At 36.8% G+C, this 25676-nt stretch overlaps 2 protein-coding genes across 11 annotated transcripts in view; one reads left to right on the plus strand and one right to left on the minus strand.

The window, feature by feature from the left end:
* CUNH12orf29 (chromosome unknown C12orf29 homolog) lies at positions 1–11907 on the plus strand. Of its 2 annotated transcripts, XR_004384650.1 has the most exons (8): positions 1–190; positions 3673–3790; positions 6362–6457; positions 7391–7507; positions 8810–9007; positions 10004–10173; positions 11202–11334; positions 11451–11557. XR_004384650.1 is itself a non-coding variant. In XM_032874173.1 (7 exons), exons 1-7 carry the CDS (start codon positions 101–103, stop codon positions 11640–11642), a joined length of 981 nt encoding a protein of 326 aa, XP_032730064.1. In that variant the 5' UTR covers positions 1–100; the 3' UTR covers positions 11643–11907. The 2 variants fall into 2 exon arrangements, 1 of the variants encoding a protein (XP_032730064.1); XM_032874173.1 differs by lacking the exon at positions 11202–11334 and having other exon boundaries at positions 11451–11907.
* Positions 11908–12171: 264 nt separating this feature from the next.
* Positions 12172–25676, minus strand: part of CEP290 (centrosomal protein 290) — a 95058-nt gene continuing 81553 nt past the window's right edge. For all 9 annotated transcript variants that reach the window (XM_032874176.1, XM_032874178.1, XM_032874175.1 and 6 more), the window contains 9 exons: positions 25440–25526; positions 23885–24049; positions 23035–23157; positions 21882–22054; positions 18556–18697; positions 17372–17445; positions 16841–16935; positions 13707–13786; positions 12172–12559 (listed from right to left, as the gene is read on the minus strand). In XM_032874176.1, coding sequence (XP_032730067.1) covers positions 12329–12559; positions 13707–13786; positions 16841–16935; positions 17372–17445; positions 18556–18697; positions 21882–22054; positions 23035–23157; positions 23885–24049; positions 25440–25526 — 1170 coding nt within the window. In that variant the 3' untranslated portion in view covers positions 12172–12328. The remainder of the gene's footprint in view (positions 12560–13706; positions 13787–16840; positions 16936–17371; positions 17446–18555; positions 18698–21881; positions 22055–23034; positions 23158–23884; positions 24050–25439; positions 25527–25676) is intronic.

A 25676-nucleotide genomic window follows, 5' to 3' on the forward strand; every position in this document is an offset into this window, starting at 1 on the left:
GTTCGTGGTTTGAGCTGTGTGTGTGACTGTTGGGGACGCTCTCCTGGCCGGACGCTGCTTGGAAGCGTGCTCTGCGTTCGCACTGCCTGTTGGGCCCACCATGAGGCGCCTAGGTTCGGTGCAGCGGAAAATGCCGTGTGTATTTGTGACGGAGGTGAAAGAGGAGCCCTCCACCAAAAGGGAGCATCAGGTACCGAGGAGTGTGGGGGCCGGGGAGCAGCCACGCAGGACTTCGGGGGTCGTTAGAGCCGCCCTGCAGGCAGGGAGCTTTTTGCAGATTTCGCTGGGGAGGTCTGGGGTAGGGGGCTCTTGCTCCCTGAGCTCCAGGTTCTTGTACCTCTTTAGTTGCAAGGGAGGGAATCGTTGAGAGAATTTTTCTGATAAGGCGATTCAAACTTGCCGTCGCACGGAAATTGAAAACCCACGTCTTAAGTAATAGCCCTTTTTTCTACCACGTTTTTTTGGGGGAAGACCCCTTAAGTATTCACATAATCACCGCAATCCAAACTTTCCTGCTTTTCAGGAGTGTGCGACAAAGTGGAGATTGTAGAAAAACTTGGCTATTAACAGTTCTCAACAGGGAACCGGTGGTGTTGACCACTGCCCTAATTAGGTCGCTAGAGATCACACCTCCTGTGTCGTTGCCAGTAGTTACCTGTTTGATTCTGACTTTGGTGTTCCCACCTTTGGTGTTTCTCTCAGCACCGGGTTTTAGTCGTAGAGGGACTTTGTACTGGTGAATGATTAGTAACCTGTATCAGGGTAATTCTTTCATGTGTAGCAAAGTCCTTGATAGCAGAAACCCCGGGTATTCGGTGCTTCCAACTCATCATACAAAATTCTTCGTGTGCATATGGTATAGGCCCCCACCCTCCTTAGGTCATTTGCGTTGGAGGCCTCCTTGTTTTCTAGACTAAAAGACCTTTAAGGTGGAGACTCCCCTGTTACATCTAGTCCCAGTTTCTAGGAACCGTCGTGCAAGTAGGTTCTGGTTAAATATTTGTTGAATTAAAGAATGAACCGTGGAGTACTTTCATGCCAATTTTCCATTTACCTTGACCCTTTTTACTTTATTTACTTCTTTAAAAAATTATATTTATTTATTTATTTATTTTAGAGAGCACACGCAGGAGTAGGGGCAGAGGAGAGAATCTTCAAGCAGACTCCACTGAGCTGGAGCCCGTCTTTGGGCTTGATCCCAGCACTCATGAGATCATGACCTGAGCTGAAACCTAGAGGGGTCAATGGACTGAGCCACCCAGGCGCCCCTCACCTTGACACTTTTTACTTTATAATAGAACATTTCTAATGCCACAGCAGTTATAGTTCTCAATATTTATGTGCTGCTTACTGCACTGCCTGATTTTTCTTCCCTGCCTCCCAGAATGATCCATCATCCTGTTCTTTCCTGGTCTAAACCCCACAGTTACTACTAAGTGTCTATAGCAGTAGTTGCCACATTGTGTTTTTTGTTTTTGTTTTTTGGGTTTTTTTTTGTTTGTTTCTTTTTTTTTTTTAGTATCAGTAAGAAATACTGATACCACAAATAGTGGATCACTTTAGTTGTGATTCTCAACTTTGTGATTCTCAACTTTGTATGTTGGTGAGAGTGGATAGTTTGTAAAAGTACCCTCCAGCAGGAAAAATAAGCCCCTGCTCAGGTCCCTCTGCAGTTAAGATTTGCTTACACTTTTATTTATACCACAGTATTCAAATCCTTAACTGTAAGTCAAGGCTTCCCATTAACCAGGCCCAGTCTACTCTTGAAGTGCCTGTTGTACCCACCATGGGGGCCTGGGCTCAGTGCAGCAGAAAATGCCATGTGTGTTTGTGACAGAGTTGCTTGCTCAAAGCGAAATCTGTTTCATCCTGTGAACATACTAGGCATGGTCCTATCTTTATTTTTGCTTAGGCTTTCCAACTGTGCTTGGATTACTTCCACAATTTTTAATTTTTTCAAATCAGACTTTCTCTATGAAACTTTGATGATGTTAGTTATCCCAGTGATCTCCTCTGTCTGGAAATTGGAGGACCACTCAGTTGATATTCACTATTATTTTAAACACACATGCCTTGTTTTTCCAGTCGTAGTCTTTAATGAGAACTTTGTGTACCCTTTGGTATCTTACATTGTCTTTTAAACATGTTGGTAGCAAAGCGTGGTAGAATGGTAGACAATTAATTCTTATAGAAGGAGTATTTGGAGCTCATCAAGAGCTCTATCGGGTGGTGGGCTGGGGTGGGGGTTGTCTCTTGGGTGGCTCAGTTGCTTAAGTGTCTGCCTTCCATTCAGATCATGAGCCCAGAGTCCTGGGATCAAGCTCTCTATCTGGCTCCCTGCTATGTGGGGTGTCTGTTTCTCCTTATGCCCCTAACCCCACTCTCATGCTCTCTCACTCTCTCTCTCTCAAATAAACAAACAAACAAAAAAAAAAAACAAAAAAAACCCCTCCATGGGCAGAGTAGTCTCCCTAGGATTTCTGGTAAATTTGAATCCACACCAGCACTGATATTAGGCCAAGCCTTTGTTGCTTTGTTTGTTGCTGGTTTGTTGGTTAAACTGATATCCTCTGATGCTAATTGCAGAAGTTAGTGATGAATCCCCATCATTATTTTATCTTGAAAGTACTGAATCAGGGGCGCCAGGGTGGCTCAGTGGGTTAAAGCTTCTGCCTTGGGCTTGGGTCGTGATCCCAGGGTCCTGATCCCAGGGTCCTGGGATCAAGCCCCACACCGGGGGTCTCTGCTCAGTGAGGAGCCTGCTTCCCCCCGCTCTCTCTCTGCCTGCCTCTCTGCCTACTTGTGATCTCTCTTTGTCAAACAAATAAATAAAATCTTTAAAAAAAAAAAAAGAAAGAAAGTACTGAATCAGTAACAGAATGGTGCTAATTTCCTAAGTCTCCCTGACTCAGAAACAGTACTTCTATGTATTAGTTTTAAAACCTGTACACACCAGTATTGTGCAGTGTTTTTTACATTATTTGTAATGAGTGTTACTTCAGATAATTCATACTATAAAATGGTGGCATAAGTCTTCCTCAGAAATAAAAATAAATTACAGATAAAAAGTTGGTAGGAATTGTAGAAACTCTTCTCCATTCTTGATGGTCTTGGCTTCTCTTCCTGACAACAGAAGAACCATAAATCATGAGTTTACTACTGTGAAAGCTCAGAGACTCCCCATTTGTTTTTCTCCTTAACATTTATTATACTTAACATTGTATGTATGTATTACTTTGCTCCTGTTGTCTCGCTCATTAAAATAAAAGTTCCACCAAAGACAGGTACTTTTTTGTTAATTTCTATATTTCCTAGTGTCAAGGATGAGAATTAACCCATAGAAGACATTTAGCAAGTGATTATCAAGTAAATGATTGGACACACTGTGCTACAGAGACAGTGCTGCATAGGACATGGTTCCTATTGTCAGCTCATGGTGGATAAAGAAACAGAATAAAAATGAAGTGTGGGAGAACAGGTGTTGCTTTGATAGCATAGAAGGGAGGGGGGTAACTCATGAGAACTTGATGGAAGAAATATTTTTTAATTGTGAAGGGTAAGCAAGAAATTGTACTTTAGAAATAGTGAAATTAAGAACATTCCAGGTGAGAGTATGGATGAAGGCATAGAGGCTGTTTATCTAAAACCAATTTTCTTTCTCTCTTTTTTAAGCCATTTAAAGTTTTGGCAACTGAAACTCTAAGTCACAAGGCATTAGATGCAGATATATACAGTGCAATTCCAACAGAAAAAGTGGATGGAACATGTTGTTATATTACTACTTACAAAGGTAAAACAAAACTGTACTACAAATATTATTTGATCACTTTACAAACTATATATATCTGAAGTAGGGCATTTATCCTCATCAGCCCTAGGCAGTCTAAATATAAGAGCAAAATGATAAAGTCCCAGTTGTTATACTTATTTATTACATCAGTGTATCTCTGTCCTGGGGGGGAGGAAAGGAAGATAATTAACATTTACTTAATACTCATTAAAGGCAGGTGATAGGATAAATGTTTTATACATGTTATCTCTAATTTGCACAGTAAGCCTCTCTATTGCAGAGATAGAGCCTCAGAGAACTTAATTTGTTCAAGACCAGCTAATTAATGAATGACTAACCTGGTAATAGCACCTATGTATGATCCTAAAACTTGCTCTGATTTCACTGATTCCAGTGCTGACTCCATAGTTTTTATTACTATTGGCAGCATCTCTAATTTATTTCAATTTAATGCACTTTAAGAGTTAGAAACTGAAATAGAAATTGTCAATTAAGGAAAACAAATGCATCAAAGAGAGAAATAATCTTTATGATTTCCTTTTACCTCTTAATTCCAGCAAGAGAAACAGAACAGTTAAATAAATGCAAATTAGACATATTCCTGGTACCACGAAATCTCTTCTGAAATGCATTTTTTCCAGTATGAATTGTGATTAACATACACTTAACGTACCTTACCATCTTAACCATTTTTAAGTGTACAGTTCATTGTTGTGCTCCAGTCACCACCGTCTGTCTCCTATCACCACTTCATCTTGCAAATTGGAACTCAGTACCCATTAAATAATTCACCGTTCCCTCTCTTGCAGCCCTTGACAACCATATTCTACTTTGTCTCTGTGGTTTCGGCTATTCTAGATACCGCATATATGTGGAGTCAAACAGTGTTTGTCTTTTTATGGCAAGCTAATTTCTTTTAGTATAGTGTCCTCAGTGTTCATGTTGTAGTACCTACACGGTTCCCTTCCTTTTCATGAGTAACAGTTCATTATGTGTATAGACCTCATTTTGTTTGTTGTACACACCACATAATTTTATGTCCATATCATATCACGTAGTTTTTTGTCCATACCATTCATCCATCAGTGTATACTTGGACTACTTCTGCCTTTTGGCTGTTGGAAACAATGCTGCTATGAGCATGATGAACAAATATCTTCTTGACGCCCTGCTTTCAGTTCTTTTGGGTCTATATCCAGAAGACATATATTGTTGGATCGTATAGTAATTCTATTTTTAATTTTTTGAGGAAACTGCCATACTGTTTCTCCACAGCAGCTGCACGATTTACATTCCCACCAACAGTGCACAAGGGTTCCAGTTTTTCCACACCCTCACCAACACTTGTAATTCTGTTTGATAGTAGCCATTTTAATGGGTATAAGTGAAATGGATTTTTGTACTTAATAGTAAAAAGAACAAAAGGTCCATTCAGCCAGAAATAATGGGATATAATTTTAATCTGGTTCTTCATAATATTTATTGGGATAGTTAATAAGTAATACAGAAGGTCTGAACTAAACTATAATCAGTAATTTAAAAATCTAATATATTTGAAGAAACTAAAAGATTTTTCAGGCTTTCATGTTTATATTAAGCAGCTTAAATGTGCATCATTATGTGATCATGTATAATGGTGGCAGATAAACATGACTGGATTGCTGAAGAAAACTTATAGGGTCCAGAATGGCAGTGCTTGCGAATCCAGTTTATTACAGGTAAAGGATACACAGTATTAGCAAGGGCATTAAATGTAAGGATGTACATTGCAGCAAAGGGTCTGGGAGTCCAGGTGAAAGCGCCTGTTGTTACCCGCCTTACCCCTCTCCACCCCTCCCAGCCCCCAAGGTTCTGGCAGGACATACTTTGTCAAATCAAGAACCACTGATGTATGCAGGGAACACCTTGTAAACAGAATCCAAAATGGAGTGTCAACTGGGGATTTTTATATTCTGCGGGTCATGGAGATCTCCTCCTGCTAAGTAACCAGTCCCAACAGCAGAGCCCGCCGGGAATCTCACTCAGACCAGGTATAAGACTCATTAGTCTTAGTGTCATCAATAGAGAGTGTGGACACACTGCCCTGAAACTTCGCAGATCCACGATTACAGATCATCACTAATAATCACTCGACCGGGGATCAGAGCCATGCAAAATAGCTCAGTCTAATTCCACATTTTTGGGAATTAACCCTTACGGTACACCATCCTGTTTCTGGAAAAGTGTGACTACAATTCTCTGGGTACGTTTCCATTTAGTATAGAGGTTTCAGTTTCTCACAAATGCTCGTTGCTGATAAAATCTGGCTGTGGAATGTCCTTATGAAAGGGTCACATATTACTTTTTAATCTCATCCTCAGCATTCTTGAACCAAAGACTTGGGTCTTCTTACAGCATCAGGTACAGCTGGGCAAGATGGATCTGTTAGAATGTGTCTTACAGGGTTGGTGTTTTGGGGGAAGATGACCCTGTTATTTATTGAAAAAACTTTATACTGAAATGTCTTTCAAGATAAGTTTTATTGTTTGCTCCTTAAACTTTTCTTTTCCCTACTATTATTATTTTTTTTAGGTCAGCCATACCTTTGGGCTCGGCTAGATAGAAAACCTAACAAATTAGCTGAGAAAAGATTTAAAAATTTTCTACATTCAAAACAAAACTCAAAAGGTTAGTGGGCTTCTTTTTTTTTTTTTTTTTTCTTTTTAGCTTCTTATGATTTAAATAACCTGCAATTTTTGGCTTATTTCTTGCTATGGTGGTATTTTTATACATTCTGTCCTTCTTACAATTTAAGTACTTAGGGGAAAGAAGAAAATTATAATTGAGTATCTTTGTATGTAAAAGAATATTCTTGAAAAATATTTTGAGTCATTTTCCTAACATTTTTATAACTCATTAGAGTATGTTGATGTTATTAAAACATACAAAGTACTACACATATACTGTAATGAGCAACACATTTTGATTTTGTTGCCTAAGAGACAAATACGTAATTTTATAAATCAGGCACAAAAATATCAAAGGATTATCAGTGTGCTTAATTAAACATTAAAATTCCTCTAATATAAGCAGATGTATACATTAATTACTGTATCCACTCATTCATATATGTATTTATATGTTTATGTTTATAGTGCATTAAAAATTCATCATAAATCTACACATATTAGAACATTGGCTACTTTAGACTTTTATCCACTGTTTACAGAGTGGTGAGTTCAGAATTGAAAAATTGTTTTTAAAGATTTTATTTAATTATTGGACAGAGAAAGTGTTAAGCACAAGCAGAGGGGCAGCATGCAGAGGGAGAGTGAGAAGCAGGCTCCCCACTGAGCAGTGCACCTGATGCGGGGTTCAATCCTAGGATCCCGTGATCATGACCTGCGCCAAAGGCAGACGCTTAACTGAAGGAACCACTTAGGCTCCCCCAAAATTCTAGTGCCCTAACCCTGAGAAGTGCAGTTACATCATGGTGATAATGGAGAATGATTATATAAGACCTGATATTAATGGGGTTTATTAGCTCTTCCCACTTTGAATTTGTTCATCTTTTATATTTTTTAAAGTATCACCACATTTAAAATTACTTAACTCTTTTAGAATTTTTTTGGAATGTTGAGGAGGACTTCAAACCTGTTCCAGAGTGCTGGATACCAGCGAAAGAAATAGAACAATTAAATGGGAATCCGATGCCTGATGAAAATGGACACATTCCTGGTATCATAAAAACTTTTCTAAAATGCATAAGTAGTTTTTCTGGGAATGGGGAGATTTTTGCAAGTGTGCTGAGTAGAAAGATACCCCAGAATAAGGTTCAGTTCAGCAGGTGTATCTTGAGTACCTATAATATGCAGAGTAGTCTTAGGTTCTAGTAATACAAAATGAAGATTAGAATCTTATCCATGATCTTTTAGACACTAGGGGAAATCTATCAATATTGGTATGATTTAAGAAAGAACTAAAAGGAAAATATACAAAGGGGATAGTCAGGAAAAGAGGAAGAATTCTTGTTAGCCTGTGGTAGTTAGAGGAAGCTTCTAAGCAGAGAGGACATCTGTACCGAAGCATAAGAACCAGGAAGTTAGCTGGCAAGGAAGAGGGAAGGTCAGCTTAAGCAAACTTGCCTGAAGAGGAGCAAAATGGAGTTGTGGGAATTTTAGGTGACATTTCTCTGTGGCTGGAATGTTTAGGGTTGGAGGACATTAATAAAACTTGATGCTGGAGAGGTGGAATGGGCTCAGATCTTAAAGGAGTTTATATTCCATTTAGAGGAGTTTTAAGTTCATCCTGAAGATGATTATTAAGCAGGGGTACAGCAGAATTAAATTTAAAATTTTGAAGCAAGATTATGATAAAAGTGTGGTGGGTTTCCCTGGAGACTAATGGACTAGAAAAGAGGTTATTACAGTTACCTGAGTGAGTACTGAAGGTCAAAGATGTGACCAAAGATGGTCACAATGGCATATGTGTCCTAGTTTTTGTTTGTTGATAAAGAATTGTTCACATGAGGGAGCCTATCTGGTAACATAAGTTAGGAGAAGAATAGCAATAACCTTCAGTACATGTGGAATTAATACATTGTTCAGCAGATATTGCAACGGTACAATAAATTGTAGAACATTTACTGCATAGGTCTATTGTTCCTGAAACTGGAGAGATGGTAGAGAGAAACCTTTAAAGAAAAATGAAAAAGAAAAGAAAAAAAAGTTTTAGTGCTGTGTTTTAGAATGGTATTCGGTTCTTACTAAAAAATTTTCTAGAAAGGAATGCTGAATATTCTGTAGTGAACTGTCAAGCAGGTTGATTTCTCAATAGAGTAAAAAGTAAAAATAACCTTAGGATTAAAAGAATGATTAGGATTAAAAAAGTAAAATTGCTAATGCTTCCACTGATTAAAAAAAAAAGTTATCTGTGTGATTAACATCCAGAAAACATGGAAAATCTATAACAAAATTAAAATTGCTTCAAGTCTCAATCCAAAGAAAAGCAGTGTCCTGACAGTTTTTCCTTTACATGTAGGTTGGGTACCAGTGGAGAAAAACAACAAGCAATATTGCTGGCATTCCTCTGTAGTTAATTATGAATTCGAAGTTGCCCTGGTACTGAAGCATCATCCTGATGACCCTGGGCTTTTGGAAATTAGTGCAGTGCCACTCTCAGATCTCCTGGAACAAACACTAGAGCTTATAGGAACAAATATTAATGGAAACCCGTATGGTGAGTGAAGCCTTTTTCCTGCTCAGTTATAGTAACTGTCATTTATAAAGAGAACTTCCTAGGCTTAACTTAAAACACATACACTAAAGAGATGACTAATTTGAGTTAAACAGCTTCCTAGAATTATAGCCATTGCTGTTTATGTCCATGGAGAAATTGATGCGGGACTCAAACCATTTTATTAACCCAAAAAGTTGATTTTAGCCTCTCATTCTTTCACATAATAACACTATAAAACTATGTATGAAAGGGAAATATTCAAGTGTAACTTTTTGTTGCTTATTAAAATTTAGGTGAAATGAGTTGAATGAAAATCCTGTGTTTTTTCATGGCTAGGTATTTAGCATTAACAGCTAAGAGTAAATTAAGTAAAGAATTGACCATGAATCGAGTATTAAAATCTGTACTACAGTGAACTGAGTGCAAGTCCAGAGAGCACTGTGGAAAACACTGTTGATAGGAAATGGAGACAGACCCAAGGACATTAAAGCTGCGATAGCAAAGTCCTATATAGGGATCAGAAGCCGACTGATTGGTAGTTGGAAAGAAGATAGTAATTATACAAGTTATCAGAGGTACAGAGTGGCTGTTTGGCAAACACTGAATGATAGTTGAACTTGGCTAGTGGTATAGATCAGGGATTGGCAAACTTTCACTGTACAAGTCCAGTAGTAAATATTTAGGTTTTGTAGGCTGTAAACAGTACTTAAAAGAATGGGTATAGCTGTGTTCCATTGAAACTACAAAAACAGGCATCTGGTTGGATTTAGCCCACGGGTTATAATTTGCTGACCCTTGGTACACATTATATGAAGGTGAAATTTATATTTAATGGGATATGGTGGCAGTTTTGAATGACATCACCACTTAGGAAACCAACTAAGTTTTTTGGTAAGTTAATTGCTAAATGTCTTCAAAGGCTTTTTTTTTTTTTTTAAGTAAATTTTCTCAGTTTTTAGAACTTTTGTATGGCTAATGAAAATTTTTAACATTTAGGGTTAGGAAGCAAGAAGCATCCATTACATCTTCTTATACCACATGGGGCATTTCAAATCAGAAATCTACCTTCCTTGAAGCACAATGACCTATTATCCTGGTTTGAAGGTTGCAGAGAGGGTAAAATTGAAGGAATAGTGTGGCATTGCAACGATGGCTGTTTAATCAAGGTAATGACAGAAAATAGCTTGTGGTATGATATTGTCCTCCTAAAAGGAGGTAGAAGTGGCACTAGAATATTCTCTATAGATTGCAGAAATTCTGATGTGTCGTGAAGAAATTTAAATTCCTCATCTTACAGGCCACCATTCTTTATATAATAGTGTTTCCCAATGTGTATTCATTCTCTGGGGCATTGATTTTCCTAATGTACTTCAGAATTAAACTGATGAAAATGTTTGGAAAGCTCTGCATATTACATACTCCCTTCTTGGAAATTAATGTTGCAGATGAATGCCCTCTGAGATAATCTGTACCAGCTTATTTTAACCCAGCATTCCCCAAACTTACTTGACTATAGAATTTGAGTTAAAAGTGCCAAGGTAACAGTTAATATTTACCAAATGAATTTTTAGACTTTGTGCCCTTTCTGGCACTTGGACTATTTGATTTCTCACAGGTTTCTGAAATTAGTGATGTTCAGAACTGGACCTTAAGTCATATCAACCCCCTGACTCCCAACAGTTCAAAAACGGAAATGCCATTTTTAACCCCTCTCTCCATTACTTCATAGATAAAATTATTTAAAGATTCTGATCTGTTGAATCTATACTTCTTCCCAACCAGCTGGCAGTTAATTTTCATTTTAATTGTAGCCAAGATTCATGCTTGACCTGTTTATCACCCTCCTAAATGTTCTTTTTCAGTCTTATCCTTATTCTGTCCATTCTTCATAGTAAGTTAAAATGTTACTTTGTTGCATAAAAGTGCTTAGTGACATTAAGAATATTCATGATCTGACCCTTGCTTCACTTTCCAGAACGGCTATATACCCCTATCTGCCAAATATACCCACACTGTATATGTTCTAAACATATTTACATAATTGTAATCAGAGTAAAAAGCACCATTCTGTCAACGTGATATTTAGAATGCCTCCCACTCATATTTTTTAATTGGCTAGCTTCTGTACTCAGCAACAGACTCTACTCATTAAATTTTTATGGAGCCCCTGAATATGTTCCTGGCATGTTTCCAGGTGCTGGAAATACAGAGTCAACAAAACAATGTCTCTGCCTTCATGAAGCTCACATTCTAATGGGGAAGATAGACAATAACAAGTAAATATGTAATATGTCAGGAGGAGAACAGCTATGAAAACAAGAAAAAGGGTAAGATAAAGTGGAGCCTTAAGTAATGCTTGGCAGATGGTAGGCATTCAAAATACATATTTATAAGTGAATGAAGGTCAAAAAGTCTAAAGCTAATACCTTTTTTCTCTCTTCAGGTTCACCGCCATCATCTTGGTTTATGCTGGCCAATTCCAGAGACTTACATGAATTCAAAACCAGTTATTATCAACATGAACCTGAACAAGTATGACCATAGCTTTGATACCAAATGTTTGTTTAGTCTTTTTTCAAAAATAGATAATCAGAAATTTGGTAGACTGAAAGATATAATACTTGATATAAACTAGAAATGCAGTTAAGAACCAGCTTTATTGTTATCTTTGAATCTTGAAAATTCTGCCATATATGGAAGGTAAAAAAATCTCAAGGTTCCATGTCTAATAGAGCAGTAATCTTCTAGCATTTGAAGAAACGAATTTCTCAGTTGCAAAGGTCTATTCAAAATTTTATTTAGAACCAGCAAATGAATTTAAGCCACTACTGCATTAAAAATGTAGTAATAAGCTCCTTACCTTAAATGCAGCAATTAAACCAAAAATTCTGGATCATCAACTTTAAAGAGTTCAAGATGAATTTATTCTGACACTTAACAAAACTTATGGCTATAACATCATACCTGTTTATATACATGTACACATATATAAAACTAGAGTCTTAACACACATATAAATAAGTATATTTATAAACCCCAGCTTTAAATATTAAAGTTCACCCCTATACTCTTTAAAAAACTTAAACATTAGGTATAAAGAAATTCATTGTTATATCTAGTTATATGATCTAGTTATACCTTACACTAAAAGTCATCAAAAATACTTTAAAATTTCATATAACTTTATTTACTAAAACTTCAATTTAATAAAGGTACAGGGTATGAAGAAGGAAATCATATAGGTCAGAAATCTGTGTGATTTCCAGATGGAGTTTTGACTTATAAAGTAAATAGTTAAATAAAATTACAGGTATAGGTAGTTTAATAAATGGGAAGATCAGCAGGACTTTCCTCTTCATCTTCAAACTGTTCAGAATCAGCAATAGGACTAGTTAACTCAACTCCACATTGTTCAGAAAGTTTTTTTAACTTCTCTTCTAAGAGAATATTCTTCTTCACTTCTTCTTTATAATTATACTTGAGATCTTCAATTTCTTCAAAAAATGAAGGATCAAAGTTTTCCAGTTCTTTTTTCAGCTTTTTTATTTCCTCCTAACAGAAACATAGTATCTTTGAAAGGTATGTAGGAATATAATATATTCTTTAGATTTGAAATAAAGAGACTTAATTATAAACATAAAATCCAAAGTAACCTGAATAATCTAATACATTTATATACTATATAGGCAGAAGTATGTTTTTAGAATTTCGCAAACAAGGTTTCCTTGTACAGCAAAAATAACTAACTTGTTCGCTAACAAATTAAGTTATCCCGTAAGTTATGTCCTACTTTTTGACTAAAATTTATCAGTTCTTAAATGGAGATGGTGTTTAATCTTTCTCCAGAAGTATATCAGATACTCTCATTGAGGCAATCAAAAAGACTTGGCCAATCACAACATAGGTTATTTTGGTTAAGATTCTTTGGTTTAGGGTTCATTTATGTTTTCTTCATAAACACTTATTTTTAAAAAAATGAATAATAGTCAGTTTCTTATATTTAGAATTAGGGAAACTCTAGGACTTCTACCTGGCGAAGAAGCATCTGGTGAAGAGACAATTTGGACTTTAGAATAGCGAGTGATCTACTAGTTAATTCTTCAGCTTATGCTCTTTTATTCTGTTTATAGATTCCTTAAGAGATAAAGCATGGCAGATATCTTTCTTTAATAAAGGGAGCTATTCCTGAAAAGAATTTCAAAAGGAAATAAAAGGGGGCGCATGGGTGGCTCAGTGGGCTAAAGCCTCTGCCTTCGGCTCTGGTCATGATCCCAGGGTCCTGGCATTGAGCCCCGCATCGGGCTCTCTGCTCAGCAGGGAGCCTGCTTCCTCCTCTCTGCTTACTTGTGATCTGTCTATCAAATAAATAAATAAAATCTTAAAAAAAAAACAAAAAATAATAAAAAATAAAAGTTTTCCCAGTATGACCCAAAACTTATATTAAAATAATGAGCCATATTTGTTGAGAATCAAAAAATAAACGTCTCTTTAATCCTATTTGTTTTGTCTCGCATTTTTGTAGCTCTCGTTTAATATTTTTAACACAGATGAATATAATGAATTCTGCAGTATCGAGGTCAAATGTATACTCAGGAATTTTTAGGATACATACTTAAAACTCAAGGGTGGTGTTCATAGAAGTTGTCTTTAACAGTCTTTAACACAAAGCATTTATAATATTATAATTAGATAAAATTACCTTCAAATGCTGCTTTTCTAAATCTGAAGTTTTGAGCTGTGTCTCTAAATCCTTTACCTTTTCCTTGAGTTGATCAGGATCTGCCAAAAAAGTTAAAAAATCAGATTCTGCTTTCCCTCACTCTGACAAAGAGTTTATTTTAGAGCGTAAGTAGAAAACTAAGAAACTAGAGCCTAGGAAATACGCATTTTATGGCTAAAACGCTTTCCAGACTGAATACTGTAATCCTACCTCTATCCGGTATTGCAATTCCACAGCAGACCAAGAGAAAAGGTATGTACTGGGTATCAGAAGTATAGAATCGGGTTAATTTTTTACATGGAAGAAATTATTTTCAGAGAAAAAAGGACAACAAAAGAATAAGTAGACTGTTAGGTAAGTGGCTACAACCATAGCTGGCTAAATGTTCCTGGTCCCCAACAGTACTGGCTGTTCATGTAGGTCAGTACACCTTTACTGTGTAATTACTACGTGAAATACATGCCAGACAGGGTGGATAAAACAAAGACAAATAAATCCTGATACTATGGTCAGGCAACCCTGAGTTACACAGAGCACAAGGGCTTTAATTTACTGGATCCTTAACTACCCCCCTTTGGAGTTAACATCTCTCTAATTTTATAAGAATCAGTGGATAAATGGGATTTTTTAATTTAATTGCCATCTTTGCTAGAAACATTTTCTTTAAATTAAGCAAAATATAATGTGTCCTGTCATATTTTGTAGCCACTGGAAGGTAAAAGTTAGAAGTAATACTAAAGTTTGAGAAAATAACAGGCAGCAAGACACATTTTGATGAGTGAGACAGGAAGGTTTCTGTTCTATTAAGGTTCCCTTGATAGCATTTCCTAATTAGAAGTTGGAGACAAGAAATATTTTCCTCATCCTTTTCCTTTAGGAATAGTCACCAGAACCTATCTTCCTTTGGAAAGCAGAGCAAAATCATATTTTTCAAAACTTCCCCTCACCTTTGTAGAAAGTGCTAATTATTTTTTATAAATTTGGTTCTTAACCACTGTAATGCTATGTTGAGTTGACTGTCTTAATCAAAGGGATGCTATATGTTACACAGATTAGTAATGACATAGTGCAGTAAAAGTGATAATTATGTATTTCACTTTCTGAAAGTTAGCTTAATGGTATCTGATTGCATGATCAAAATGGCAAATTCTGTTTCAAAAGATTACACCAATTTATACCTGAACAACCTTTGACTATTTCATACAGCTTTTTCAATATTCTGCCAGTCTTGTTGCTACTTTATTTAAATAGTGCTTTAGAATTACCAAGACAGTCTGGTTTGATTTTGAACCTTAACAGTCTTTGATAGGTATCCTTAGTCTCCTTTAAATAGATGAGGAATACAGGGTTCTGAAATTCCCTCTCAGAAAACTGAGATTTAGAAAGAAAGTACTTGCCGAATATCAACAGCATCAACGGGTCTTTGGGAATGTGCTAGTCTGGTACCCTGAGCTGGCTGCTGTAAGAGATACCGTTGAGAGACTTACATGACTGTTTTAGTCACCAAGAGGTAGGTAAGGCAGTTTCCGTGGTCAAAAGCAGGACCAGGGAGGGGCTTTGGAGTTCCACAGATTGAGGTTTCATCCTGCCTCTCTCACTTTCTAACTGTTGTGATCTTGTTACTTAACCTCTTTAAGGTGAAGATCATAGGTAAAATGGAAACAGTAGTACCCACCAAACAGTGTTTTAATGGTTAATTACAAAATGCTGGGGTGGTGGTGGGGGGGGGGAATACTATAAAATGCTTGTAAAGCACTTAGCATATTGTCTGGTATAACTCATACATGATAGCTTTAATACAAAGTAGCAACGAGAATACATCCTAGGATACTGAGAAAGGTATGTGAAATAATCAAAGATTGTTCAAGTATAAATTGATATAGTCCTTTGGAATAGAATTTGTTATTTCCATCACACTTATCAGATATATATAACAAATGATTCTTGTTAACAGTGATGTTCTCAAAAGTCAACACGAACAATGGATTTGTGAATACTGAACCATTCATTGGAAAAACATGTACATATACACATACTCATATCTCCACACACAGTGTAATTTTAAGTCCTGGAAACAATTCATCCTGGTAGATTCTATCCTTTGATGAAAGAGAAAACAAAGTTCAGAAAACAAGTGACTCCTGAGGCCCCGCTCATAAGTGTCCGAGAGTTGGGATTTAAACCCAGTCCAACTGGCCCCAGAACCAGAGCTTCTTGCCCTGTCCTGCACTGCCCTGTCCTGTTTACATCCTCTAGTCATCTGTATGAGAGAGCTGAAATAATTCAAAGCCTCACTTTGTTGGATCGCATCTGGAAAAAGGTGAATCAGAACTTAAATTTTTCGCTGCTGTTGTATCTGCAAAAGCACCAGGAGTACTGGTTTTGGGGTTATAAGTAAATTTTAGTGAGTGGTTGAATTCACAAATACAGACTGAAAATAACGAGGATCAGCTGTTAATTATGTGTATGTGTATGTAATTCATATATATGTATACATATGCATACATATGCACATAGCAATAGAGTGATTAATCACTTCTGAATGAAAGCATGGAGAGGATTAGACTGTCTTACTTTGTAAAAGGGAAAAAAAAAGTAGGCGAGTTTACTATATGTAGTTTTTAAGTTAATAATAAGAGGATGGGGTACCCGGATGGCTCAGTCGGTTAAGCATCTGACTTTAGCTCAGGTCATAATCCCAGGAATCTGCAACAGGCTCCCCACTCAGCAGGGAGACTCTCTCTCTCTCTGCCCCTCCTCCTGCTCGTGCTCTCTTTCTCTGTCTCTCAAATAAATAAATAAAATCTGAAAAGATAATGTTACAGAGGGCTTAAAAGGGCCTATACTTAGAAAATGGAAACCACAGACCTAGTTTTCTTTGCTTAGCCCTGTATCATGATTAAATGTAACACCCACATGGAACATAAAAAGAAAAAACTTGAGTACCTGCTATTATAAACAACTCTGTTTTATGAAGGAAAGAGCTCTGGAATCATGCTATCAAGGATCTGAGTGTATAGGAAGACAATCATCAGACATCTGAATAAATAAAAAAGGCAAACCCTAATTCAAAAACAGGTTAGCTAACATGCTAGAAGAATAAAACACTTTACCAGATACAGTGCTTTCAGCTCCACTCTGGTCTTTGTTAACTTCTAACTGATGGATTAATTCTGCTTTTTCTTTTTCCAGCTGACTATTAGCTAATCTAGAACACAATGATTATGTGTTAAGACAACAAAAAATAGACATTGCTTCACAAAATATATGGTTATTTCTTATGAACTTTGTAAATTGCTTAGAACTTGCTGATAATCTATAAAGGTAAACATTTATTCATTTACTCTCACTGTTGCAATGCTACCATTCTCAAACTGAGATCAGAGAATGAAAATTCTTCATGCTTCTTAAAAGTGTGACCAGAAAGTTTAAATTAGAAGCTTGAGACTTATATTAGGATCTGGTTTACCCTTTTTTCAGTATCTGTTATGTTAGAGAGTAATTGGAATTAAAAGGATGAAATAAGACTGATAAGCTTGTTAGGCCACAAGATTAAAAAATCCTAATCTCTAGATGTAGCAAACTTGGTTATATTATTATTATTATTATTATTTTTAAGATAGCCTTATAAACAGACAATGTACCTTAGAACTTGAAGCTCCCGCTGAAGGCTTTGCTCTGTCTCAGCACCTTCAGGAACATGTTTGAGAATCTCAATCTTTGGGCACAATGAAAAGTTGGAAGATAAAGTCAGACATGGAAATATGTTTTATAAAGATGCAGATTTTTAGTAAAGCATATTAAAAGTTGGGTTTTCAAAAGCATGTAAAATATGAGTACATATCTGTCATGTTCTATTCACTATTCATTCCATAATTACTGAGTGCCGCATGCAGGCACTGTCCTAGGCACAGGGAATATAGTGATGGCAAAATCCCTCACGGCAGGGTCCTTATGTATTTAGAGGGGGGTACAGGTGGGGGAAGACAAAGATAAATAGTAAGCTTGTGATGTAATAACAGTGCCAGATGAAAGGAAGGGCTATCAAGAAAAATAACTCAGGGTAAGAGGATGGAGAGTCATGGAAGGTGGTATGGGGTTAAGGAAGGTCTGAGGAGTCTCTGTTTAAGCAGAGACACTGTGAGGCAATGAGCTGTGAGAATATTTGGGTGGAGAGTATTCTAGACAAGGGAAATAAGTCCAAGATCTTAAAGCTTGAATGAGTTTGGCCTATTCGAAGGACTGAAAGAACATTCATGTGATTAGAATACTGTGAATGAGGGGAAAGTAAGGATGAGGCTAGAAAGGAAACCAGATGCCAGACCATGTAGGTCCTCACAGGCTATGAAAAGTACTTTAGAATTTTATTCTGGGGTAATGAGGAACCACTGGAACACTGACGCTGTGATATTTCTTTTTCTTTTTTTTTTTTTTTAAATGCTTAGAAGGGTGACTCAGCAGCTATGTGGAGAATACATTCAGGGATAGGGAGAAGGTAAAACAAGGCAAGAGTGGAAGCAGGGAGACCAGTTAGGAAATCACTGCAACAGTTCAGGTGTGAGAGAATAGCTTAGACTAGACTGACAGCGTGGGAGGTGCTGCAACATCATCATATTTGGGATATATTTTGGAAATATAGATCTGATGTGATTTAATAAAGACAGTAGGGTAAGAAAGATAAAAGAATTGATAATCTAAAGGTTTGGGCTTAAACAAATGGTTGAATGGTGGTACCATTCACTTTGATGGGCCTTTTAGGGGAGGTGTTATCAAGTGTTCACTTTTATCTACATAAGACAATGCCAAGGAGTAGCTTGAAATTACTTGCCTGTTGCTCAAGGTCTTCCGTGTATTTCTTAGCTTTCTGTTCCCTCTCTGTTGCTTGTCTTACAAGCTGTTTAAGATCAGTAAGGCTTTGGGTTTTTTTGGCAATATCAGTCTCCAGTTCTTTCAACTTGGTTTCGTACATTCTAAAAGTGAAGGGAAAAAAATAGTGTAGACATGGAAAGTAATTTCTCTCATTGATTTAAAAGCCAATTCAAATTATTGCACTAAAAATAACAGATTATCTTACACTGTTTCTTCTAGTCAACTCTAGTCAAATTCTAGTCAAAACTAGTCCATTTCTACATATTTATGTAGCATTAGGTGACAAGGATTAAGTATCCCTAATTAACAGGCTAATTAAAATAGAAGATTTAGGTGTTACCAAGGTTTTAAAGAAGGATGGAGCCTGAATTTGCCATTGTCAAAAAGCTTAAATATAGTATCTTTTTCAGTCACAAAACAAAACAAAAAACAGTGTGATTCATCCATGAGAATATCAAATTCTGTATTATTGGGTACTCTTATGTATTTAAAGATCACAAATTAAAGTATTTCATATATACATCATGTATACACACACAGAAGCATAACCAAAAAAAGGACACTATTGGGAGAAGAAAAATATGTGGAGGCACATGGGTGGCTCAGTGGGTTAAAGCCTCTGCCTTTCGCTCAGGTCATGATCCCAGGGTCCTGGGATCGAGCCCCAGATTGGGCTCTCTGCTCAGTGGGGAGCCTGCTTCCCTCTCTCTGCCTGCCTCTCTGCCTACTTGTGATCTCGCTTTCTCTCTGTCAAATAAATAAATAAAATCTTTAAAAAAAAAATGTGTGAAAGCATGGGTGAAAAATTTGCATATGATATAAAAATCTGAAGAGATTTGTAACCTTTAAAGAAATGACCAATAGTTGAAAAAAAAAAAAAAAAACCCAGACTCCAAAAGAAATTTTTAAAACATGAAGTCAAAATTTTATAAGCAAATCATTCCACCTTAAAGGGAGACAATGCTTATAATATTCAAACTTCCCAGAGAAAGGAAAAAGAATGCTTTGGCAACAAAACTAGGTAAGGACAGTACCAGGAAGGGAAATTAGTATTTCAATACATTCAGTTTTTGATAAATCTTGGAAGCTATGATTAGAAAGCATTGTTCTTAATCTGACAGACTGTCCACCAAAGGGGTGACATATCAGAAGCTTACTCCTTCAATTCTCTCTCTGCTCAAATGCCCCACCCAATCAGAGGGCTCCAGCATCCCCAGCCTGTCTTAACAGTCCATGTCTGGCCTGATAAAAACAGATGTCATTAGTTTGTTGAGGAAATAACAGAGTAACTGTAAAGATTTCAGCATGAGGAAGACCTAATGTGTCATGGGTCCCGAAGAGATTTCTAAACTACTTTAATGAGCTGGGTGTATAATGCCAGTGGCAGATCTTAGCAAGTTTTCTGTTTTGTTTTGTTTTTGGGTTTAGGGAGCCTTGAGGCCAAGGAAGAAGAATAGGGAGGATCATCTCCACAGATGAAAAAACAAAACAAAACAACACTTGAGCTCACAGAAGACATGTAATTTACTTAAGGTCATAGTGAGACTTAAGTATTTCTAAAGCCATGGAAACCAGCTGGCTCCATGGGAATGAGGCTAAGTAGGCCATTTAGAGGTACACCTAACATGAAGCAGAGAATCTGGCATGTAGCATGAACTGAGTAAATTATCTGTAGAGTAAATCTGAAGTAACTCAAAATCCTTTCTGAACCTACATGTGATTGTAGAAGGAAATAAAAGACCAATCAAGCAGTCCACTGAGTCCACTCAGTCCACTGAGAGTTGCTGGTTGAGAGCCTCTGCTGGGGTCCAAGCAGACGAGAGAACCCCTTTTCCCTGGTATTGTCACATATCGTTTCATTTAAGCCTCACGCTAGCTGTCCTGCAGAGTTAAGAGAGAGCTAGAGAGGGGAGCAGTGGACTCTGAGTACTCTCAGGATGGTGTTAGGAAAGGGACCACCTAGCCTGGCCACCTAGGCCACCTTCTAATCTGCCTGCATAGCCTTCCTCCTTGAACACGTACAGGGCAGGAGACCCACGTGGGACTTGCTACAGCCTCATGGTGCTAAGGCTTGCATCCTAGTGGTGGTAGTGATGGTGACTACTGATTCACCCCTCAGCGAGCCCATTCTAAAAAACAGGGAGACATTGAAGGGGAGACTGGAGATGCACAGACCTAAAGAACTCTGTGAATATGCTAAGATAAAGATGAGTTTGCCTTTAGAAATGAGGCCAGCAGATGTAAAGAACCCAGCTTTATACAGGATGACTTTAATGGGAAGACATGGATAGGCTCTTATTATTTTCCGACTTCTATACTCCTTGAAGCAGCTGCTTAAGACTGGAAATGAGAATGGCACCAAAGCCTTTAAATGACTCACTGGAGTCATTACGAGCCACCCATGATGACAGTGGCAATAAACAGGAATGTTTACTAGTGAGTTTCTAACACCACTTTGACAGCTACAAAGTTTACATGACAGGTGAGAATTGCACCTGTAGGAAAGGGTCACAGGACAGGAGAAAGTCTAGTGCCAGAAAGCAGAGGCCAGTGACACACTGAAGCTACCATTAAATTCATCCGTCAGGGCTGTCTGAAGAACAAGCTGCGTACAAGAGAACTCCAAAATCGGTGCCTGGGCAGCTCGGTCAGTTGGGCAACTGACTCTTGATTTTTGGCTTGGGTCATGATCTCGGGGTCGAGATCAAGGCCGGCATCAAGGCAAGGCAGACTCTGCTCAGCGGGGAGTCTGCTTGGCATTCTCTCTTCCTCTGCCCCTCTTCCCGCTCATGTGTGCTTGCTCTCTCTAAAACAAATAATCTTAAAAATATATATAAACCTCTGAAATTGCTGTAGAGCCCAGATCTAGTATGCCACAGGTTGTGACAAGACAGGTAAACTGTTCCTGGCTTATGCTTGAGGTAGAAAATGAATGTAATACAGAAGCTAAATCACACTGGAGAAAAGCAACACCCAGGAGAAGCTGGGCCCCATCACGCCCGGCTCAACGATGCCAGCTGCTTCCTGATGTCTACCAGCTGCGACACCCTGAGCCCAGCCCCAGCTCTGCTTTGTCCTATGCACTGCCACCCAAACTAAATACATGAAGGAAAAAAAAAACACTTTTCCTGTCCTAGCATCAGCAAAAAGTATCATATTAAAGCAAACAATCAAACAGTTCATCAAGGAAAGAACTAAGTTAATCAGAGTAGTATCATATTCTTTTAAAACAATGACATTAGAAATGATTAAACTTTGCGCAAGTTTTAAACTATTTGTTCTTACCTTGTGACAACAATTGATTTCCAGCTCTTGCTGTCAGCACCTTCAAGCTGTGGGCCTCTACTCTCTGCCAACTGTAATCTCTTACCAGTCTCTTCTAGTTGAACTGTCATCTTCTCATTTAATATCTCTAAATTATTCTTAGCTATCCGTAATTTTTCTGCAGCTTCAGTCTCCTACCATTAAAGACTAATTAGTACAGGATAACAATACTGTTCTCATAGATGCAATATATTCAAAATTACCACTACAAATTATAAACAAAAGCAACCTGGCACTGTAAAGGCTGATTAAAATTCCAATAAAAATCTAATGTTTTCTTTAAAATAGCAATATGATCATAATAATTAGAACAACAGATCATGTAAGCAAGGTTAGAAGAATGCATTGCAAATATTTGACACTAGTGGTTACTTTACATTTGTCATCTTTGTAGTATTTACAAATAATGGGATAGTTTATGTCTTAATACACTTTGAAGATGTTTTGCTTTGACCAATACTTGAGAGATCTAGCTATGAGCATCAACTATGTGTAAGTACTATGAACTATTTCCACTATTAAACATCCATTCAAAGCACACTATACTCTGGACTCACGGTATATTCTGATACTATTGTAACTAGTTTAAAAATCTCAATTTCAATTTATTCCCTGGATCATCCCTATAACTAACAACACCTATTTGTGGGGCAAGGAATATATTTTGCAACTTAAATAGAAAGGAATTTTACTGTTTAACAAAACAATTTCACTCATTCCTTACTTTATATCAATCATTGTTCTGAGCCATGTGCACAAATACTAACTCACTCAACTCTTGCAGCAGCTCTGTGAAACAGATATATTTATTACTCCCAAATTGATGAGCAAATTGAGGGATAGAGAGGGGTCAGTAGCTTGCTCTTATTTCCACAGCCATTAAGTAACAGAGCTAGGATCCGAATCCCAGATGTGTAACTTCTATACTATACTGCCTCTTATTTTTTATTTTCAATGTACCTCATGGCGAAAGGATGGCAGCCATAAAAATGGAATTCCTACATCTCTTAACATCTACTCTAAATAGACACTCTCTTCAACTTTTTCATTTTTTCGAAGATACATTAGTTAATTAACATAAAAAGTAATTATTAATCAGTAATGAAAGTCATACTTTCTTAAGTTCTTTACGGAGCCTTTCATTTTCAGCAACAATCTTCTCTGTGCCTTTGGTCTTGGATTCATAGTGCATGCTTAACTGACGTCCAAGATGAACTTTAAGTTTTTCTAATTCAGCCTAGTTAAAAAAAAAAAAAAAGCCTTTATCAAAACCAGGAAATAAAAGATGACCCTATAAACTCATAAAACTTAATTCAAAGCAGTTTTAGAAGCCATTTTTCATAGAATGAAAGCCTTCCCTTTCATACTGGTCATCTAGAGCAGAGGTTCCCAACCTTGCCTACACAGTAGAATGAGCTGATGACTTAAAAATCACAATATCTGGGGCGCCTGCATGGCTCAGTGGGTTAAAGCCTCTGCCTTCGGCTCAGGTCATGATGTCAGGGTCCTGGGATCAAGCCCTGCATTGGGCTCTCTGCTCAACAGAGAGCCTGCTTCCCCCCCCCCGCCTCTCTGCCTGCCTGTCTACTTGTGATCTCTCTCTCTCTCTCTCTCTCTGTCAAATAAATAAATAAATAAATCTAAAAAAAAAAATCACAATATCTATGGTAGGACCCACCCCAAAAGATCAATGTCAGGACTGGGGGCTTATGTCTGTATATTTGAAAACAGAACAGGTAAGTATTTATGCTTCCAGAGTGAGAACTGCTGGTCTTGAAATAATAAAAAGACCAGTGGAGCTACTCTAATTATTCTCAGCCTTGTCTCCAACAAGTTCTTCCACATGTATAAAACAGTCACTGCATCCATTAAAGCCATTTCATAGTAGGAGTATATTTAAAATCTTCCTTAAAAAATAAAAACAGTAAAAACATTCCATGCAAATGATCACATTTAAAAATTACCTTCAACTTTTCATTTTCCAGTTCAATATTAGCCATTTTTTCACTGGTCAGTATTCCTGATGCTTTCTTCAACTGTTCATTTTCCCTTTGGACTTTTTCAACTACTTTTTTCATTAAACCAATGGTTTTTTCTAGTTCTGGGATTGTCTTTCCACTTCTACCAGACTACAAAAGAATATATTAACTTTTTATCTAATCAAACATCTTAGAGTATATAAAACACCAACAACATAACAGGCACAGTATTATACTCAGTGTTGATTCCTAACATTTGAAGCCAAAACCTGTATTAAATTCATCACTACAATAACCCTATGCAATAGGAATTATAATTCTTACTTTAAATACAAGCAAATCAAGACACAAGAGAATTTGATACTCCTACTCATGCAGCTAATAAGTAACAGCTCAAATACTCCAGCCTTGATGTCTGTTCCAAATGAATAAACCTTAGAACCTAAATATTCTATTTAGCTAATGTTCTTTCTTATATAGCAGAATTTCCTTTATATGAAAAAAACCCACAAAAGTTGTGTCATTGAAGAGTTCATGAGTTACCAAATTTGAATTGCAGCATAATAGAAGTGATTTTCTCTAATAGCCATTGATTAGAAATTCAGTTTCTGTCCAATATAAATACAAGAGACATCTGAAATAAAAAAACCTAGTGTAGTTATCAATAGAGATGGGTCACCAATTAATAACTTTAACTGCCTAATGCTTTAAAATAAGGTTTTCAACAGTTGAGCAAAAGAATCTGCTTACTTTTTTTTTTTGCAATTTAGTCAGTATTCGCACTATGCAATGAATAACCCTACAGTACATAATATATACTTTCATAATTAACTTGGAAGAGGTTGAATTAACATTTTTAATTATGAAATTAATGTTGCTGTCAGTGAAAGGTTTGTTCTGAATACTTTTCTAATAATAACTGTTTTCAACAAATCTGTCATATATTTCATATTATTACTTGATTAAGTTTTTATTATCGATGGCTTCCATTGTGCCACTTGCTAATGAAATCATTAGGGGCTTAAATCTTTGGTCGGGGCCTCAGAAGCAGCATTTATTCACTGTAAAAGGTGAGTAGAAAATAACGTGGGAAGAAAAATACAAGGATAAAAAAAAATTTGGGAAACATATGTACAGAGTGTTATACTAAGAAGCTCCAAGGAAAATAATAAAAAATAGTTATAAAATGTTAGAATTGGACTAAGAGCAGCTAGTAGTTACCTTCATGAACAGAAGGATTCCTAGAACTTAAGTGTTTTCAAGGGGTGAAGGGATATACAATGAAGAAAGATGATGTCGTATCCCAACAAATAAAATGCATGTAAGGTGTAACAGATGATAAAATACACTGACTTGAAACACAAAGAAAAGCTTTATGATGTTTTACATTGTAGACACAGCAGAATAAAAACCAAGACTACAGGGCCTGGTAGTAAAAGCATATCACTACTCTTAGGACATATACAAACTTGTTTTTTTTATTACCAACTTGGCACTTCTGAAACCCAAACAAATATATGGTATGTTCTCACACACTCACCCCTCTAACATGACCAAGTTTCCGCTCAACTTCTGCTTTTCCTTTCTTAAGAAATTCACACATTTCCTTCAAATCCCTTACTTGACTCTGAAAAATTAAAGCACAAATGTGTAACAGTTTAACACAGCTATAGTCTCTGAAAAGGAAAGGCAAATATTTCACATGAGCTATCAATCTCTTCAACTATAGAGCCAAACTGAACAAGATGGTCTCCACAGCAATAAGGATTTTGAATTA

Source organism: Lontra canadensis, unplaced genomic scaffold (assembly GCF_010015895.1).
Source record: "Lontra canadensis isolate GAN:19392208 unplaced genomic scaffold, GSC_riverotter_1.0 scaffold52, whole genome shotgun sequence".
NCBI lineage: Eukaryota > Metazoa > Chordata > Mammalia > Carnivora > Mustelidae > Lontra > Lontra canadensis.